The sequence below is a fragment of the Bos mutus genome, chromosome 22 (genome assembly GCF_027580195.1).
Source record: "Bos mutus isolate GX-2022 chromosome 22, NWIPB_WYAK_1.1, whole genome shotgun sequence".
Lineage (NCBI taxonomy): Eukaryota > Metazoa > Chordata > Mammalia > Artiodactyla > Bovidae > Bos > Bos mutus.
The window spans coordinates 48,978,469-48,999,153 of NC_091638.1; the positions used below are offsets into that span (position 1 = coordinate 48,978,469).

Genomic DNA, 20,685 nt, shown 5'->3' on the forward strand with positions numbered 1-20,685 from the left:
TGATTTAGACAAGAATTTATTTTCTGGACTACATGTTTACCATAGATTAAAATCAATATAATTTAATTCACATACAAAGACAACTGTGCAGGGACTACGTGGATACGTGACTTGGGGTAGGTGGAGTAACTTAGGGCACAGCACATTCAGGCCTGAGCAGACACCAGCTTGCTCATACCAGAGAAGTAGGATTTCTCTCTTTCACTCATCATTTCAAAATGCAGTGGCCTCCTGCAGAAGTTGCACTCGGCTGAGGAATGTGGCTTGAGTTCCAGCCCAACTCGCTTCCACGTGGCCAGCAGGTTATCTGTGAGGGGCAAGTTTTTTAAAATTAGAGGAAGTACATACCCAGGACAAATGGAAATATATGTCCCCAATAATAACTTGTATGCAAGAGTTCACAGCAGCATTCTTTTCTTTTTCATAATAATCAAAAAGTGGAGACAACCCAAACATCCACCAATTGATGGATAAACAAAATGTGGTGTATCTGTACTGAGGAAAATTATTTGGTAGGAATGAAGTGCTGATTCAAGCTACAACGTAGATGAAACCTTGAACACACTGTGCTGTGAAATAAGCCAGGCATAAAGGGCCATATATTGTACGATTCCATTTATATAAAATGTTATGTATAGGCAAGTCCACAGACAAAAAGTAGATCAAGGCTGGGATGTGGCTGCGAAGTGGTGTAAAGTTTCTCTCTGAGGTGATAAAAACATTCTGGCATCAGAGTGCTGACGGTTGCACAACATTACTTAAAAACCACTGAATTATGTAATTTGAAGGTTAGAAATTGTTTTATATGAATTCTATCTTAATAGGCTGTTACTTAAAAAATAGAGAAAACCCAGGTCTGGCTTTACTTTACACCCTTCAGAGAAGAAGTTGCTCCCACATGGCTCCACTGTGTGGAACGGATCATTCCTTGCAGAGTAGCCCTAAAGGCTGGAGGCAGGGAAACCACCGTGGGTGGCGGTGGAGGCTCAGGAGGGCAACACACCTCCGAGGCAGAGGCAGCTATGGGCAGCCCGTTCAGTCTCTGCCTTCAGGTGGACACAGGGGAAAGGCCTGGGTTACACACAACTATGAGAACAGAAGGGGTTAGGTGTGTAGTCGGTTTTCAGGGAAAAGAGAAGTGCAGAGCTGAGCTCTGGAGGCCTGGGCAGGCTTAGGCGGTCAGAGGCATCTCTCCTGCAGCAGTCACCACTGGGGGTCCCTGAGTCACACAGACAGAGGCATGGATGGGGACAATGAGCGGATAGCAGGCTCCCTCAGTGCTTCCAATGAAGTGGAACAAACGACTAAACGTCTTTCACCCTTCTGTACCACCTGAGAATTCTTGATTACTTGGAAAAAGGCAAATCTGAATGGCTTGAATTATAAATGCTGCAGATAGCTTCATGCCACTCTCCCGAGGGGCTCTGGCAGCTCCCTGGCTACTCACCCACAAAGTAGCTCATCATCTGCGGCGTGTGGTGGGGCGTGGGGGCGATGCGCAGCAGCTCCTCACCCCGGGGCACTGTGGGGTAATTGATCGCTTGGACATAGATATTATGTCTAGTCATTAGTTCATCACAGACCTCCGTGTTTTTAGCAGCATCTGCCACCTAAGATTGATAATAACAGAAGATAAGGCTGGAACCAGACAGCAGAGACTAGTCACATGCATGTCCAAGTGGCTTGGGCTCGACCTGCACATACAAGCCTGGCAGAAAGGCAGAGTGCTGCCCCGACACCTGCAGTTTAAAGGGCTGTTCACCACAGATCAGAGAACTGAAACCATAGTAGAAGTAACTTTCACACTGATCTCCCTCCTAGGCTTCAAAGGGGGGTAGTGGGAGCTCCCATGAGCCTATTGTGATGGCAGGGGGTGTGTGCACCCTGGGGATGAAGGAAGCTTTGGTGATGCCAGCTCTGTTACTCAGACGAATTCAACTGTGACGCCAACAGGGCTGCCCTTTGTAGCAGGCAGAGCAAGACCTGTATCACAATGAAATGAATAAAAAGCCATACTTCACAGCTAGCCAAGCTCCGGCTTCCAGAGCTTCCCAGACTCAAGCTCTGTGTTTACCCTGTCAAGGCTAGTGCGCTGGAGAAGGAACCTCCAGCCTGCTGGGCTCAAAGGCTTCATTCTCATTGTGAAGTCAGCCAAAGGCAGAAACATGGCAGACAGCCACTGGCTACAGCCCTTGACCCCAACAGTCACCCTGCCCAGCCCAAGTTCAGGAAGGCGTGAACCAGAACATCTCCTGGTCACGTGCAGAGGTCCAGCCCCCAGCAAGTGAGTCACAGACAGGCCATTACCCGGACGGGGATGATGTGACTGGGGCAGTGGACCACTGGCAGGCCAGCGTCCATCAGCATCTGCCTCATGAGCTTCACGTTGCGCTGGTGTTGGCGGCGAAGTGTTCGGCCCTCAGTGCTCCTCAGGATCCGCACAGACTCCAGTGCTCCAGCCAGCAGCATGGGCGGCAGGGAGGTGGTGAAAATGAAGCCCGCTGCGTAGGACCGGACGGTGTCGATCAGGGAACTCGTGCTGGCGATGTACCCTCCAACGCAGCCAATGGCTTTGCCTAGGAGACAGGTTCATTTATTACAGCGACTGCCCTAAATGTGCACAGCCAGGCGCTGCAGACCCTCAGAACACTTACTCTTCTCTCTCTCCTTTGTTTGTCCTAAGACTGAAATCAAGGGACAGCAGCCCATTTCCAAAAGGGAAAAAGCTGACTGTTACAAAAGGGTCTTGCCCAAAATCAAATGGCCAAGCTGGTGTCTGACCAGGATCAAAGCGCAGGTCTCCAGACTAGGTGTTGCACCAGCGGCTGGTCCCAGCACGCCTAACACCAAGTGCCACCTCCCTCTGTCCTCCCTGCCCACCCAGGTCGGCTGCATCCCCCGCATTCTGCACTGCGCCTGCTCTGGACAGGGTCCAGCTGGGTGCTCACTGTGAGTGTTACCCTTCAGGCCAGAATGTCAGCCAGCTAAAGACACTAACTTGTTTTGGCAGGACCGGTATTAATTTCTACTTAAGTAATCACAAAACTCCAACAAGGAAAACTCAGACCCTGTTATGGTTGATTTAGGGCTGGCCTCATTTTTCCTTCTTCTTGAGTTCCCTTATATAATCAGGATCTCAGGTTTCAAGATTAAGGGCTCCAGAAGAGTCCTCCTCAATCTTAAATATTATGTTCTGTAATTAACATTCTTGCTTCAACCCCACACATGATTGGACTGGTATAAGATGTCACAATGGAAAATTTTTCTCTCCAGCCCTTTTCATCTCTCAGGGACCATACCTTCAAAAGGCCCACGTCATGGGAGCTCTTTACAAGAAAAGGGCAGCTGGAATCAGGACAGGACACTTGAACAAGAGTTCTCCGGCAGGGCTCTGCCCCAAGAGCCCCAGGCTCTCCTGGTCTGCACAACGTTCTCATGCCCCTTGACAGGGCTGAAGGACACTCTTTTTTGCTTGCCATTCCTTTACCAGTGCAGACCGTAAAGTGGCATCAGCCAGCCACTGCGTGTGTCTCCAACTGCTTTACTAACTTCTGAAATTCTCAAATTTGTATAGATGATGTTTTTATTTCATAGACGAAGAGAAGGCCTGTAGTAATTGTCTGTATACTGTTCACTTATATTCTTCAAACTGAGGTAGGGGTCTGCTGTTACCTCCATGAGGAAACTGAGGCACAGAGAAGTTAACCACCAATCCAAGGTCACACCGATAGTGAGTTACACAGGCAAGACTTACACCCAGCAGGCAGCATGGCTATGGAGTCTGGAGTTGCTCCAAGAGACGCTGCCTCTCAACTAGGAGGAGCAGAGGATATACAAAGACACTGGGTGAACTGGACTGTTCCCATGTGCTAGAGACAGAGCTCAGCTTCACAACCCAGCACCTGAACCTGTAGCTCCAGGAGAACAGCACTAAAATTCTTCCTTTTTATTTCTTTTTAATATAAGGGAACAATCTGATGTAGAGAGAGTAAAAGCTATTGTCACGGTGTATACCTAGACCCACAACTATGTTTGGAATGAGCTCAGGGGGCAACAAATGGTACTTCCGTCATGTTAGGCTATGAGATTTACTTTGATTCTGCTGGCCAGGCCTCCATGATTCAAGGGATTCTGCTAAGCTGTGCCACTCACTGAGAAAATGAAAACTTGCTCAAAAAAATGACCCAGGCTTTAGATGCTATCAGACCATCTCCTCACCTGACCCATTAGACCAGCAGTCCTTGGTTTTGTTGTTTAGTTGCTAAATTTTGTCCGACTCTTTTGCAACCCCATAGACTAGTCCCCAGGCTCCTCTGTCCATGGGATTTCCTAGGCAAGAATACTGGAGTGGGTTGCCATTTCCTCCTCTAGGGGATCTTTCTGACCTAGGGATGGAACTCTCATCTCCTGCATTGGCAGGTGGATTCTTTACCACTGAGTCAGAATTTAATTTTAGTATGGATTACAGACTGTGCAGAGTATACATACCAAGTGTTCCAGAAATGATGTCCATTTTTGGCATAACTCCATCCCGATCGCCAATCCCTCCGCCTTGCAGCCCGTAGAGCCCCACTGCGTGGACCTCATCCACGAAGGTGATTGCTCCAAACTCGTGGGCCACGTCACACAGCTCTTCCAGCGGGCACACTGCCCCTGAGGAGAGACCACAGACCATGCTGAAGCACTTGCTGTGTCACAGATTTCCGTTTTGGTAAGGATTAGAACACAATAACTTACCTTCTAAGATATTTTTAATATGGGGAAAGCAATGAACTTCCCCCAGTTTCTGGACTGTTTGGAGATTTGGAGCTTAGTAAAAGCCAAAGTAGAATATCTACCTACAATCACCCAAATCTATACGGTGTCCCCCAACTACAAAATCCTGGCAGAAAGTGAAAAGAAAAGAAACTACAAAAATAACATCACGCTTTTAAGTTCAGGCCCTGTTTTCATTAAAAGTTTTCAGGCTGGCCTCTAGATAGACTTACCGTCCATTGAGTGGACAGTTTCAAAGGCGACAATCTTGGGGACGGCAGGGTCGGACCTCTGCAGCAGTTCCCGGAGGTGGCTGACATCGTTGTGGCGGAAGATGTACTTTGGCACTCCACTGTTTCGAATCCCTTGGATCATGGAGGCATGGTTCCCAGCGTCAGAGTAAATCTCACAGCCTAACAAGACAAAAATGCGCTTTATTGCCATCTGTACCAAAGCCATATTATTTTCTCAACAGTCAAGGACAACAGACTTGGCCCTGAAAATGCTACTTTGCCCCGTAGGAAAAAGACCCTGCATGCCAGTTTCTTTTTGGCAAAATAACTAACTAGTGCTTCTCCTCTGAGAAGGCCCAAAGATATAAAATAACCCAGTGGCACACAGTTAATCTCCTTTTAAATCTGGCTGCCTCACTCCAAACTCAATCAAAAGATAACTACACATGATTAAGAGAATTCTCCAAAAGATTTTCTTGGAATACAAAGCACACTGGAAGCAATTACTGTAAGGACAAGCCCTGCAAGTCTGATTCTTCATTGTTATCCTGCTCCACTGGAACTCAGAATGTAACACTTCGTGAAGTGTTAACTCAGTTTATAAGTTCCTAGCGTATCTCTTGAATGGTTTCGGTAAGTCTTTTTTGTCATCTTCCTGTTATTACTAAGAAACCCAGACAGTTCTAAGGCACCCACAGCAGGCTTCCTACCTGGCATCATCTTAGCCAGAGTGAAGAGGGTCGAGTCATTGGCCACAAAGCATGAGGAGAACAAGAGCGCAGCATCTTTTCCATGGAGGTCAGCCAGCTCCTGCTCCAGGTCCACGTGGAATTTACTAGTTCCAGAAATATTTCTAGTACCCCCTGCTCCAGTACCATGCTGTTTCAAAGTGTCTCTTTTTAAAAAAAAAAAAAAAAAGGCAAACAGAAAATAAATCTCATGGTTCTGAATACTATAAGAACAGTTCCTCCCGATAGAATCCAGGAGACTCAAACTGATGTTGATGTAGCGCTTCTTGCCCTGTGAATATGGGGCCAGGAGTTTCAACCACTTCCTGTCTAGACTGGGTGGGAGAAAGTCTCAACATCAGGGTGATGATGCCTCTGGGGGGATCAAGAGCAAGTGTCCACTTACCAGTCTTAGTGGAGTTTAGTTAATTTACGAAGGTTTCTTTTCTCTGACAAACATCTCTTTCTCCAATAACATGACCTCAGGCTCTAGAGGGACATCTTGACTGAGTGTCGGTTATACCCTCTGCGAACCAGTCCCATAATCTTAGGCTGTCTCTATTACTAAACCTCAGACTGGGCTCTCTCTGGCAAGCCTCCTTGCGGAATTTGGCCAGCAACTCTCTCAGGTGTCCTTAACCATGGCAAACCTCCTGAAGGACATGAATGACGGGCTGTACCATCCCCTGCTGCTCAATTTGTATTTCTCCATCCACACCTACAAGGTAGGGCACGTATGTGCAAGACTGCTTGGTGTAAGAGGGGTCCTTGCTTATGGAGAAGTAGGAAGTGAGCAGACATATAGTCAACAAGCGCATAAACTTGAACCCTTGCACAAAGAGGGGCTCCATCAACTACTTACACTTTAGAGTTCTCTAAAATTAATGTGTACATGTTTTTAAAGGCTAAAAATTTAGCTTTTAAAATTTTCCCCTATAAAAGATCCAATCCCTGTAAATTATCAGTGTGTTGCTAAGTCATGCTCATGCCAGTGGTATCTGAAAGCTGAGAGCTACTTACATGACGGCTCCACACACCCGTGGGTGGCGACTCATTCCTAGGTAGTCATTGCTACACCAGACAGACACCTGCTTTTTGCTGATGAGAGAGTCCGAATAGTCATCTGCCATGGGGAAGCATTGCGCCTTCCGGTTCACAGTTTTGAAAACTCGATAGCTATGGTCATTTTTTTTCTCATCAATTTTCTTCTCAAAGAAACGATCATACTGAAAAGTGCAAACAGCTAAAAACCAAACAAAAGACGGTACAATCTGATGGTTAAAAAGCACATCTAGGCTTTGGTGGAAGACCTGGGTTCCCATCCCAGCTCGGTCACTTGGCAGTAGGGAGGCTCTGGACAACTGAAGGAAGTACTCATCTGGGCAAGTTTCTTGATGCCCTCATCTTAAGACTGTATGTGTCTCAAAGGACACTGTATGTGCCAAGCATTTAACATAATCCCCACTCGATAGCTCAGTTGGTAAAGAATCCTCCTGTAATGCAGGAGACCCCGGTTTAATTCATGAGTCAGGAAGATCTCCTGGAGAAGGGAAAGGCTACCCACTCCCGTATAATGGTCTGGAGGACTCCATGGACTGTATACTCCATGGAGTTGCAAAGAGTAGGACACGACTGAGCGACTTTCACTTTTCACTTTCCGTGAGCAGACAGTAGGTGCTAAGAGAGAGGATGCAGGCTCTCAACAGGACTGGCATTTACTATAGTCAAGAGCACCCACCTGAATCAAGCAAGGGGCATGGTTTTTTTTTAATTAATTTGGCTGCACTGGGTCTTATTAATACTTGTGGCATGCAGAATCTTCCATTGTGGTATGAGGGATCTTCAGTTGCGGCGTGTGAGATCTAGTTACCTGACCAGGGATACAACTTGGGTCCCCTGCCTTTGGAGTGCTAAGTCCTAACCACTGGACCACCAGGGAAGTCCCAGGGACATGGTTTTTAATCCTCAACTCACCATGCAATTGTATGTTTAATCTGATGTATGTTTAAGTTATAAACGGTCTTCCACTAGGCAAATATCAAGGAGACTTACATTTTGGCAAGTTATCTTGAAGAAGGTGGGACACTCTTTCTGGTCGTTGCTTTCGCATGATATCCTGAAAGTTCTTCAACAGTCCATTCAGCTCCCCTCCTTCGGTCTTCACGTTAATCACACTGGGATTCACTGAAGTTTGGGCAACCTCTGGAAAACAAGTAACAAGAGGCACAGGGGATCAGTGTTCTATTCTGAGTCCACAATACCTTCCAGACATATTGTCAAAAATGGCTTACTGCCTAGTTCACAAAAATAGCCCATCATAACCAAAGTGAGATGTAACTGAATATATGAAGCCTCTCTTCTTTAGTTACTGTTTGATTTTGTTTTCAGAGCTACCAGCCAGCTTTGAGGAACATTAAACTCTGAAGCTTTTTTTTTTTGCCCCCTGGCTGGTTAGTATGCCTTCCCCACTGCACCCCCCCCAACCCTAACTGAGACAATTTTCTTTATAGAAAACAATTCCAGCCATTTGATCATTTCTGCTGGCGAGGTTTCTTGGGGACCGTGTGTGTTCCATGGATACAGCCGCAAATGGAATAAAGGCTACCTTGGGAGTCCTAAGACCAGCACTAATTGTAGTAACACTGTTTTTTCCCTTTTATCCCACCAGATGATGGGAAAGAAACACAGGGCAACCAGTTAACAGTTTATGCCTGCGGGGTATTTTCAGAAATTAGTTACTGTAAAAGCTGGTCACACCCTACACAACACAAAGAGTAAAGAAACTCCCACATTTACCACACAGTCCCCTATCTGGATGACCTTTCTCCTTGGCCCTAAAAGAGGAAGATGCAGACACAAAAACTCCCCTAGTAATAGCTCAGACAAATCTGAGGGTCTGGAGAAGCCGAAGGGCCTCTTCACTCTTGTGAGGGTCCCTGTCAGTTTACCTTCCCTCACGGCATGCATCTCCTGCACATCTTCCTGAAGCGCCAGGCTGGCTTTGCGGAAGACACTGCTGCCGCCCTGGCTCATCTCGGCTGCCAGGAAAGGGCATTTGCTCCCAGTGCCCTGGCTCGAGGCGAGGGAAGGGTGTCCAGACGGAAGCTGCGTGCCATCTGCAGTCTGCTGGGACCCATCAGGAGCCTGCTGGGATCCATCAGGAGCCTGCTGCACTTCGGCTTTGGCGGCTTTGTCCTCTGAGGGGGAAACGGAAAAACTGAAGCATCGGATCTGGCTGCTCGGGACACAGAAGCCCACTTGTTTCTTTCTCTTGTTGCCTCGAAGACACACTTTATACTTCCTCTACCTCAGGATCCAGACACCTGGGTTCTGCAAATTCAACTGCTTTCTCATCTGTCTCACTGGAAACAATGCTCCTGTGAAGAGTTAACTGGCACAGTCCACCTACTGCTCAAACCCACAGTACCTCTCACTTATCAATCCCCAAAGTAGTACTTTCTAGTTCTAAACGGCCCTGCATTCTTGAGCTGGATTATTTTCAGTAAATCTGCCCCAAGTACACTCAGCATATTTCATGAGAGGACACACTCTTGAAGTAATTGGAAATAGTCATACAGCTTTTTCTCTACTAATATTTTCTAGACCAAAAACATTGGTTTAGATTCTTGACCAAAAGCGTGCTGTTGCTTAACATATAAACCATCAGTTTTCTCTAAATGGCTCAAAGAAGTTCATGACTTAACACAGTTGGCTGGGAATTAATTTCCTAGACTTCCCTCTCTCCTTGAGCAAATGTGTTCATCTTCCTTCTGGAAGTCTTTCTTCATCATCCTGGGATATTCCTGTGAGTCATAGGCCAGGCTCTCCTATAACTTGGGTAAGATGTCTCCATACAGTAATATAGTTTTTATCAAAATCTTCTAAAAGGAAAGTAAAAAAAAAACACCCAGAAATGGGACTTTCCTGGCAGTCCAGTGGTTAGGACTCTGCATTTCCATTACAGGAGGGCACAGGTTCAATCCCTGATCAGGGAACTATGATCTCGTATGCCATGTGGCATGGCCAAAAAAATTGCTTTCAAGTTCATTTCATTCACTGTAAGAGTCATTAAATACATATTCATTGTAGGAAGTCTAGAAAAACCGAGTTCTATCATTCAAAATATAACCATTAAAAAAAAAATAATAACCATTTCAGGACTTCCCTGGTGGTCTAGTGGCTAAGACTCCACAATTCTACTACAGGGGGCACAGGTCCCTGGTTGGGGAAGTTGCACATGCTTTGCAGTGTGGCAAAACAAAAACACCAGAAAACCAGAAAACAAACAACCCCCTGCCATAACCACTGCAGACAACTTGGCATATTAACTGTCTTTTCCCCTTTTGTACAGGTTTAGAAAAAGTTTTACTTTTTCTGTATGTTGTTGAAGTGAAAGTCGCCTAGTCATGTCTGACTCTTTGTGACCCCATGGACTACGTAGTCCATGGATTTCTGGCCAGAATACTGAAGTGGGTAGCTGTTCCCTTCTCCAGCGGATCTTCCCAACCCAGGGATCGAACTCAGGTCTCCCCCACTGCAGGCAGATTCTTTACCAGCTGAGCCACCTGTATGCTTGTTTTAATATGCCCTTTTCATTATAAAGATCTATGTAAGCTAGTAAATATTTTGAGTATCATCTGGGATGGTTACATAATAGTCTATCAAGTGGACAAGTCACATTTTACTCAACCAGGAATACAAGAGGAATCTATTGTTAAGAGACTGGTAAAACAGGGTTTTGATTGTTCAGTTAAAAAAAGCCATAACTAATTCCTAAACAATGGTAAGGAGGAAAAAAAAATCCTACAAAGGATTAAATCCTTTCTACTAAAAGAAAAAAACATTCTTTTCTTACAAGTTCACACTCAAAGAACATACCTAACAAGCCTGTAGGGTAAATTATTCCCCAGAATTAAGTGGAATCTGAAAAGTTGAATTCTCTCCTGGAAAAGACTAGAACTAAATCTCTGATCTCTTTCTTAAAAACAAAATTTTAAAATTAATATACAAAGATATATGTGTTGAAAAATTACTACTTTAACAAATTCTGTATGATTCCACTTAAGTGACATTTCTAGAGTAGTCAAAGTCAGAGAAAGTTCAATCATGTCTGCCAGGGCCTGGGGGAGGAAAATGGGGGCGGGGGGAGTTAGGATTGAGTTGCCACAGAGTTTCAGTCTGGGACACTGAAAAGAGTTCTGGACATTGCATGGTGGTGATGGCTGCAGAACAATATGAATATACTTAATACCACTGTATACTTAAAAGTGGTTGCAATGGGAAGTTTTATATGTACTTGGCCACAGTAAAAAAAAAAAAAAAAAAAGTAAAAGAATAAGGACAGCATGCTTGCATTTATTTGGAGCTCTGTTACTAGTTCTGGCCAATAGCTGTTATATGTTGCTTCCTGGCTAAAATACCCAAGAGCTGGTGGGGATCAGTGAGTATCGATGACATTAGGAAACTGCATCATCTTTTAGATGTGATAATGGTACTGTGATGGTGGGTTTAGAACTCATATCTTTTAAAGGTACAATACTGATATTTACAGAGGAGATTTCTGGAACCAGTTTCAAAATAGTACAGTGGGAGTGAAAGTGAAAGTGAAGTCGCTCAGTCGTGTCTGACTCTTAGCAACCCCATGGACTGCAGCCCACCAGGCTCCTCCGTCCATGGGATTTTCCAGGCAAGAGTACTGGAGTAGGGTGCCATTGCCTTCTCCGTTAACAGCGGCTAAATGGGGACACAAGTGAAACAAAATTGGCTCTCACTGATTATTGTTGTTCAAAATTGAAATTTACTGTTATGAAGTTTTTAAAAGATGAGCTGATTTGAGACCTTCTCACTTTCCCCTCATGCAATAGTGACCCAAAAGCCATCTATTTCAGCAGTAAAGCTGTAGGACACCAAAGTGTGAACCCCAGGTCACTGCTTAGAAGAAAATGGCCTTGATGACCCAAAGTGTGAACAAGATGACCTGCCTTGTATGAACAAGATAGAAATCTTTTGTGTGTTAAGCCCGTGAGATTCAGGGGTTGCTAGATGCCTCAGTGTAGCCTAACGTAACTGAAAAGCACACAGGCACAGTTGACTTTCTGGGTTTCCCTGGTGGCTCAGATGGTACAGAACCTGCTTGGAGAAGGAAATGGCAAGCACTCCAGTACTCTTGCCTGGAGAATCCTGTGGACAGAGGAGCGTGACAGGCTATAGCCCATGGGGTCACAAAAGAGTCAGACTCAACTGAGCAACTAACAGAATTGACTTTGAAGATGGTTTAGTCTGGAATAGCCCACATGGTCTGGAGCCAGACAAAAAGATAAAAGTATAAGATAAGTGACTCAGACTTCCCTTATGGTCTAGTGGCTGAGACTCTGCTCCCCAGTGCCGGAGGCTTGGGATGGATCCCTGGTCAGGGAACTAGATTTCACATGTCGCAACTAAGACCTTGGTGTAGCCAAATAAACAAGTGATTAAAAAAAAAAAGGGGGGTGACTGCCTAAGTAATTAGCAGGAATTTGGGAAGGCATAGCACAGAGAAAGCAGTTGAGGGCAAAAGGCACAGGTCAGGCAACATAGCAAAGGCAAGGAAAAAAAAGAAGAAGAAAATCACAACTTTAGAAGTTACAGACTTCTAGATTCCATCTTTACAGAAAGATTCTAGATTCTTAGGCTTCCATGAATGAGGCACTGACAAACTCCCAACAGATACCAACATGCAATCCATAAGGTGGAACACTGGCCACTGTTTCACCTTTAAAGATGTGAAAACTAAAAGTGCCTACTTTGTGGGGTTAGGATGATGATTCCATGAGATAATCTATGTAAAGAACTGAGCCTGGCACACAGTAACCCCCTCAGCGTGACCCTCGTCAGCACTGTGCACAAGAACTGCTTCCAGGGTCTTGTAATGAATGCAGACATCCCACCACCCTCTACTTCATTGCTAAGGACACTTACTCTCATTAGCTGGAGGGGTTTCTGTGACCTGCTGGCAGAGTACTGCTGAAGTGGACAGGGCCCGAGGGGCTGGCTTGGCCCCAATTTCCATCATCTTAGGGCAGTTTTGGGCATAGAACAATAGAGATTTGCCTGCCTTCTGCAGAAAGGCTTGAGGCACTCGAGATAAGAATGGGCAGCGACGAACAACAGTCTCCATCTCCCGGAGGTACACTGATCCTGCACAAAGATGAGGAGTGACACCAACACTTGTTAATATTTGTGCAAATACCACCCCAAGGTCACTGGATTGTCACCTGAAGTCTGTAGCAAGGGTACCCTGGGATACTAACGAGTCTCACTCAAAAATGTCTAAGGACAGCGCTGATGAGAGACTAAGAAGTGGTGGCCACACGCAACCCAGATCACCATCTTCTTCATTCCCCAGCTACTTAAAAAGGCACCTGCAAAGCTACTTTACCAAATACCGTAAATAATGATGAGTAATAACCAAGGGGCTGGGACATGAGGGACAAGTCAGGAACAGGTTTGGGAAGTCAGAGGCTCCTTGAGAAAGATGCACAGTGCAGACAAGACACCTTGGCACCCACCCAAGTGGTGAAGTGAGGCTAGGGAAGAAGCCACTGTCATCCATCCAGGCAGAGAGGACTCTTAGGGATCCTGATCTTCTCCTGGTCCCCACACACTCCCAAAACTCTCAAGAAGGCATCCAGTCCAGCCCGGGGTTCCTGAGGCCAGGATTTCCCCGAGGGTATGCCCCTACAGTTCCATGAACTGGGCATAACTGAGAAAGGAGAGGCGTACAGAAGGCCAAGGGTACAAGGGGAAATGCCGCTTGGACTAACTGCGAAGAAGCAAGGGTTAAAAAACGAGGGCCTTGGGTCTGGCGGAAAGCGGTGGTCCTGGGCAGGGGAGGCCAGAAGTTAACGGGTAGCGGTGGGGGAGGAAGTGTCTAGGACTCGAGATTAACGAGGTGTCTAAGACAGGGATTCGAAAGCAGTCGGTTAAATGGCAAATGGCCATTCGAAAGTGGTCGGTTAAATGGGGAATGGCGGAAGGGGTCGATGTGGTAGGAGATCGGGACAAAAAAAGTTGACCCCGAGGTGGAGGGTGATTAGTACGGTGGGGGATGGGGTCCCAACGGCTAGGGCAGCGGGGCGCCGGCAGGCAGGGCACGCGGGGATCGGGTTGCCCCCGGCTGCGCCGCACGCAGAGCGCGGGGCCCTCACCTGCGCGGGGAACTCGGCGGAGGTGGCGGAGGCCGCAGGTACCCAAGTGGAAGCGTCGAACCAAGCCTTGCCCTTGTCTGCGAGAACCCTCAGGCCGTGATCCCTGTCGTCCTAATATACACTCAGATGGGCAGCTGCGCATGCGCCGTGGACGAGTGCGGCTTCTGCGCAGGCGTGCCGCGGAAAGGGCAGGGCGGGGCGAGGCGCGGAGGCGCTCCTTGGACTTTGACTGGATAACTGGGACTGCCAGTAGTGGGGATGAAGTGCAGTGCTGTACAGGAGTGGATACCTTCATCCCACACCACCTTGCCGCTTCCCCCCACCAAGTACCCCTGTGCTTCAGAACCATTTGTGGGGCATAAAAGGGCAGAGATGCGGGGGGGACACCTCTAGGGCAACTGAGGGGTAATACGGCTCTAAAAATAGGTACCTTGGGAATAGAGAAGAGAGAGGAAACTAGGAGTTCCAGACCAGGGTAATAAGCAGTATCTGACTCACCCAGGCTTGTTTTTATGTGGGTGGGAGTGGGGGAAAGGGAGGGACAGGGGAGGCTTCCCGGAGGAGATGGGACTGGACTGACTTAAGCATGGTGTGGTCCTGGGGGTGATTCCCAGGGACCTGGAGGGAGGGATTCTAAGAGCAGAAGCAGACCTATCCGTTGCACTTTGTGGTCTGAGATAAAGGGACTTAACCTGATGCAGAGAAGGAGCACAAGGAACAGGGCTGGATGGAACCCACACACTACACACTCAGGGGGGCCGGCGGTGGAAGCATGGGGTCTGACCCGTAGTTTGGGTTTGGCACGTATTGGTTATTTTCCATTGTGGGCTGCCCAAAGTCCCTTGCTGGCCACCCGGTCTGGGCACCAACTGGGTGACTCAGGGCTTTCTCCCAGAGTTGAACTGGCCCTACCTCCTTTGAGTCTCCCCCAGACCACACCTTTAGGGTACAGCTTGACAAAGCCCTGTCAGGAACGCCAGCATGGCCTCCTTGCTCCACACGTTTCCCAGCTTAACTTGGGCTTGGTTGTGCTGGGCCTGCACCGGGCTCAGGGTTGCTCTCCCCTTCTCCTGAGGAAAGGACTGCCCAGGTAGCTCCTTCCTCAGGTAGGTGTTAATTAGAGGGACAAAGTCTAGAGTGATAGTGGTCAAGGTGGGTCCAGTACTCCCCAGTTGCCTCTCTCTGAGTCTCCAGCCAGCTGCCAGACAGGTGAAGGAAGTCAACCTGCAGAGGAGGCACCAGGGTCCGAAGTGGCACTGGGGCCAGTTTGGGGCTCCAAGATGAGAGCTTTGCCTGGGAACCTAGGGCTCAACTCTGTCCCATCCTGCTGAGGGGCCCTGTGCAGTGCCCAACAGCTGGAGAGAATGTAAGTGAAAAGATCAGACTCAAGTGCAGCCAGAACAGAGTAAACATGGTACTGAGGGCTTTGCCCATCCCTGGGCCTCACTTTCCCTATCTGAGCAATGGGATCATAATCCCCATTCTGCCTACCTTGTGGGGCTGTTGGAGTGATCAGAGGCAAAGCAGAAGCTGGAAGAACTGGATATCAGAGCTGGACATGGGTTCTAACCTCAGCTCGATCTTGTTTGGTCTCAGGTAGGCCACAACCTCTCTAAGGCTCTGTTCCTCCTTGTAAAGCTCTCCCAGCCTTGCCACTTGTGTTTGGCAGAGGGTCAGGTGAAGTCATGGATTTCAGAGGCCAATTGTTTAAACCAACAAGTTTCCAGCCCTCTGGGAATTTCCTGTTTAATAGAAGGAAAGGTTAGGAAACAGAAGACTCCCACAGAAAGTGAAATAGAATGTTGTAAATAATTCCAGATGGAGGAAAAGGCTATTACTCCAACAGGCACTGGAGGAGAGGGGAATCCCAGCCACAAGGAAGGCTTCCAGAAGAAAGGTACTGGCTGGAGGGGTGGGTGTCTATGGGACTGCAAGACTGGTAGGTGAGGCATAGAGTAGGAAAACCCAGCTCTGTCCTGGAGGGCAGTGTGAGTCAGCTTGAATAGCTGGGCTGCAGGAATGCAGCTAGGTAGTTAGATGAGAAAGGCCACAACGAGCCAAATAGCTTCCCGGTATGGGACTGAAATAATCAGACCCAGGAATCTGCGTCTTAACCAGGCCTCCCTCCTCATAATGTGGAGATAGGGTAGCTTGAGGCAACATCTTGGGAAATGCTGCACGAGTGGTTTCCAGATTGAGATCTTGTTTTGTTTTTTGTTTTTTGTTTTTTTTTAAGAACTTTATGTATTTACTTTTAAAAGTTTTGATGGCATTAAGTCGTCATTGCAGCATGCAGTCTTAGTTGTCCTGTGTCATGTAGGATCTGAGTTACCTGACCAGGAATTGAACCCATGTCCTCTGCATTAGAAGGCAGATTCTTACTTATTTATTGGCTGTGCTGGGTCTTCATTGCTGCGTGGGCTCTTTCTACTTGTAGCGTGTCAGGTCTACTCTCTAGTTGTGGTGTGTAGGCTTCTCATTGCAGTGGCTTTTCTTGTTGTACAGCACAGGCTCTAGGGCGTGCAGATTTCAGAAGCTGTACTACATAGGCTCGGTAGTTGCAGCTCCTGGGCGGTGGTGCACGGGCTTAGTTGCTCCAAGGCATGTGGGATCTTCCTAGACCAGGGATGGAACCTACGTCTCTTGCATTGGCAGGCAGATTCTTTACCACTGAGCCACCAGGGAAGCCCTGGAAGGTGGATTCTTAACCACTAGACCACCGTGGAAGTCCCTGAGACCTTGCTAGAAGGGCAAAGGCTAAAGCTATTAATTCTAATCTTGAATGTGCTACTTTTTGATTTTGGAGTCTTGGGCAAATTACCCCATGCCCTAAGCCTCAGTTTATGCATCTGTGAAGTGAGAGTGCCCCTCTGTCTCAGTGGGTGGGCCCCATTTTGACAGAGTTGAGATCCCTCTCCTGAGTTCAGCCTTCTTGCTCTCCTCTCCCTGCCTCTGCTTTTTCCTTCCCTCTCTTTTCTCCAGCCTCACTGCTGTCTTGCCTCCCTCCTCAGAGCTGTGGTGTAAAACACTCATCTTACCACCCTGGTCCTGGGCGGGGGAGCCCAAGCCTCCGTAGTTCAGGCAAGGTCAGGCTCCATTCTGGGAATGACGCTAGGACCCAGCCTCCCCGACTCCCCTGTCTGCGTCATCTTCACCGTCAGGGGCCGTTGCACTGTCCGAGGAGCTATTTTTAGCAGGGCCCCTCTCTAAGGATCATGAAGCCCAGGGACCTTGAGCAAGCTTCGTGCTTTCCTCTGGGCCTCAGTTTCCACATCTGCCAGCCAGGTGAGAAATCTTGCCAGCCTTCCTCTTGAGGAGACCCCAGTGGACGTGGGACAGTCTTGAAGACAGGCAAAACCTTCAGCCTGTGCTACTGATGCTCAGTGTGGCCTTGGCCTTGGGCCTGCAGTGCCCGTTTGGGTATCGGTGCCTATATGAATAATGGTGGGTGAGGGGCCAGCCTTGTAGAGGGGCTAGAGGTTCTGGAAACAGCTCAGCTCTGCCCTGGAGGGCTGGAAACCACGAGCTCCAGGGTTTATAGTGATCGGGCCCAGGAGTTATGTTAGGAATTTGGGGGTTGGCTGGGACAGGAGGGTTCTGAAGCCCCTACCACTTGCCTTGTTCTGGTCCTTCCAGGCTCTGGCTTACCTGGGGCAGGCCTGGGCCTGGGTTTGTGAAGCCATCTGTGGGGCAGGGGATAGGCTCCTATTGACTAGGGGGAGAAGGGGCCACAGTGGAGCAAAGCCATCAGATGCTCCAGGAGGCAGGTCAGAGTGGTCCACAAGGAACAACTCCCCGCACTCTTGTTGAAAGAGAGCAAGAAACGCCCCCAAAAGCCAACACTTATCTTCCCAGAGAGCCCCAGAGGACCCCAGAATCTAACCTTCCAGCCTAGCACCCACAAACTGTGGCCCAGACAAGTTCTGTTTGACCTACACAGTGCTTATAAAAATGTGAGTTAGTTGGCAAGATGTAGCAACCTGGAGATTTTTAAACTGAAACTCGGATTTTTAGCTTCTCTTGAGCACCCTGCAGGCCTGGAACCCCTGGGCTGGCCCAGGCAGGACCTGCTGTCTCCACTTTTCCACCAGCGCTCCCTCCAGTGGGTTCCTAACCCTGAGGATGTGTGATGTCCAAGAAGTGACAGCTGTCTGACCTTGCAGACATCTGAGTGTGTGTCTGTAGCCCTAACCCATTTTAGAGCCCAGGTGACTAAGACCCAGAGAGGGGAGAGGACTTGCTCAGGGCCGCACAGCAGATGAGGTTTGGGTTGCAAAGGGAACCACATGTAATGGTTCCCGGCTCTCTAGCCCACATGCTGGGCTCTTTTGCCCTCAGCCTCTGGAGGAGGGTCTGGGGTGGGGGCCTAGGGGAAGGATCGGACTGGTCCAGAGGTGGTTCCCCAGAGCTTGTCCTCAGCTCCCAGCCCCAGCCTGAAGGTCAGGCCTGAGCAGGCCCCCTGAGGTGATGGAGCAGTGATGGGGTGATGACATAGGGTGGAGTGAAGGGACCCGACTGAGCCCACCTCCTCTGGCCACTGCTGGATGCACAGTGCAAAGGAGCCTCTCTCCCTGCCCTGAGCTGCTGAGGACACACCCTAGGAAAGGGACCGTTACAGACGGTGACCAGCGTGGACAGGGCAGGGACGGATGATGGCGGGAAGGACGGGACCCACCTGGGAGTTGGGACCTGGCATCAGGGAGATACTGCTCTGATGGAACAGCCAGGCTGAGGGTCTCGCAGAGAAGGCTGGAGGAGCCTAGTGTGGAGGAGGGAATTGGGGGGCGAGGGAGGCTAGAGGCAAGAGGGAGACAAGGGAGGTATGTGGGGTGGGGGTCATCCTACTGTCACCAGCTGTGTGATTATCAGCCAAGGCAAGGACTTTCATTTCTCCCTGGCTGTGCAGGCATTTAAAGGCCTTATTTTGCTGCATTCTGACCAGAAGAGGGGGGAGCTGGGACAATGGAGGGAGGAGGAGAGAGTGAGTAAGCAAGGCTGAGAGCAGTGGGCCTGGGTGGACTGGGCAGTAAGAAGGCTGGGAGGATGGCACTACCATGAACAAGTAGCAGCTCTGTTCAGATGTAGGCCCTGGTCCCCACGAAGAAGCCGTCTAGGCCATGTAGTGATTAGCCACATACACTGGACAGAAATTCAGGATGGTGAAGGAACTCGCCCAGGTTACACAGCCAGCAGGTGGAGAACAGGGCTGACCTGCTGGCCTCTGATCCAGTGCCCCACCCCAGGGAGATTAAGGGAGCTGGGAGGAACGAGGCTGGGACTACGTCTAAGGGTTTCAGCTCTCCGCGGAAGCCTTTCTCTACTTCTGGGTGTTGGTCCGGTTTGGTTGGGCAGATGGGAGTGCCCAGCCAAGGAGACGGCCCAGCCTGACCCTTAGAGGAAATCATCCACTTCCAGAAACCTCTGGGCAGCCAGCCACAGGCTCAGGAGGCGAGACTTCATTCTGACCCCACGCACCGGTGACACCTGCTCCTTCTCTGTCCCCTGCACTTGGGTCAGAGGCTCTGGACTTGGCTGCCTGGCACTGGGACTTTCAGCCTGCCGGAGGCTGCCTTCCGCCCTGCTCTCCTTGCTCCTTGGAGACCCTGGAGGCTGTAGTTCTCTGCCCTCTACTCTAGAGCCCATCTCTGATGGGGAGAAGCAATACTCCTCTCTGCCTCTTCTCCTGTTCCCGCACCATTCCATCCATCCTTTCTCAGGACTAACAGTGATTCCCAAAGACCAACCATCGCCCTACTGAATTGTGGTCCCAGGCAGATCTGTGCCTTTTCCTATTTAATTCTCAGATGTGGGCCGCCTTCTGCAGCTCCGTTCTCAGAGCGAAGGCAGACTCTTGTTTGTGTTCCACTCCCAGCTCCATCCCTCCATGGGTTCCTTAGCCTTAAGCAATTGCCACAGCCTCTCTGAGATTCATTTTCCTCATGCACAGAAGGAAGTAATACATTATATGGTGGTTAAATGTTATGTATCAGCTTGGCTAGGTGATATTGCTTGTTTGTTTAAACGCCAATCTAGATGTGGCTGTGACGTACATATGATTGTACATATGATTAATGTCTGCAATAGGCTGACTGTATGGGAGGTTGTCCACAGTAACGTGACTGGGCCTAACACAGTCAGTGAAGGCTTTGAGAGGAAAACCCGAGGTTTCCTGGAGCTGGACTTCTGTTGCAAGCAGTAATATAGAAACTCTGCCTGAGTTTCCAGCCTCCTGGCCTGCCCTCCAGATTTCAGTTTTGCTAGCCACCACAGTCATGTGAGTCAGTTCCTTAAAATAAACCTCTCTTTCTCTCCCTTTCCATCTATGCTAAATATGTATCTTAGTGGTTCTCCAAGGCTGACATGAGGACTCCCTGAAACACCACCCCCACCTGGAAACAGCATACAGTTAGTGTGAGCTACGGACGAGGGAATCGAGGCGTGGAGAGGTGACTTGTCCAGAGTTTCAGAGCTGGAGTCAGGAATCGAGCCAGGCCTGTCTTCCCAGCTCTCTCAATGTGTTCTTGCCTTGTCACCCATCTCCTTGCCGTGACCCTCAAGTCAAGGTGCCCAAGGGGCCTCCGGTGACTCCCTCTCTCCTGGGGTTCCCTTTGGGTTTAATTAGAGCCCTCAAGTCCAAGTTGGGGGTGAGGCCAGAGGCATTGTTGGGGCCTGACTGGTACTGAGTTAACTGATTCTTGGGCAAGACTAGCAGTCTTGTGACATGTCAGCCATCACCAGTCTTCGAACTATGGTGGCCCTGCTGTGGCTTTTAGAGTCGTTACG

At 48.8% G+C, this 20,685-nt stretch overlaps 2 protein-coding genes across 2 annotated transcripts in view; one reads left to right on the forward strand and one right to left on the reverse strand.

Annotated features, from left to right (window-relative positions):
* On the reverse strand, window positions 1-14,060 carry ALAS1 (5'-aminolevulinate synthase 1). The gene is made up of 11 exons (XM_070359153.1): window positions 13,903-14,060; window positions 12,674-12,892; window positions 8,665-8,913; window positions 7,769-7,918; window positions 6,737-6,959; window positions 5,699-5,883; window positions 4,989-5,168; window positions 4,489-4,653; window positions 2,308-2,576; window positions 1,448-1,610; window positions 1-307 (listed from the first exon to the last, which is right to left on the reverse strand). The coding sequence occupies exons 1-11, from the start codon at window positions 14,042-14,044 to the stop codon at window positions 147-149; spliced, it is 2,106 nt and encodes a 701-aa protein (XP_070215254.1). The 5' UTR covers window positions 14,045-14,060; the 3' UTR covers window positions 1-146.
* A 1,598-nt stretch (window positions 14,061-15,658) lies between these two features.
* POC1A (POC1 centriolar protein A) overlaps window positions 15,659-20,685 on the forward strand; it is a 100,718-nt gene continuing 95,691 nt past the window's right edge. Inside the window, exon 1 of the mRNA XM_070359191.1 lies at window positions 15,659-15,799. The gene's annotated coding sequence lies outside the window, so the exon portion shown is untranslated. The remainder of the gene's footprint in view (window positions 15,800-20,685) is intronic.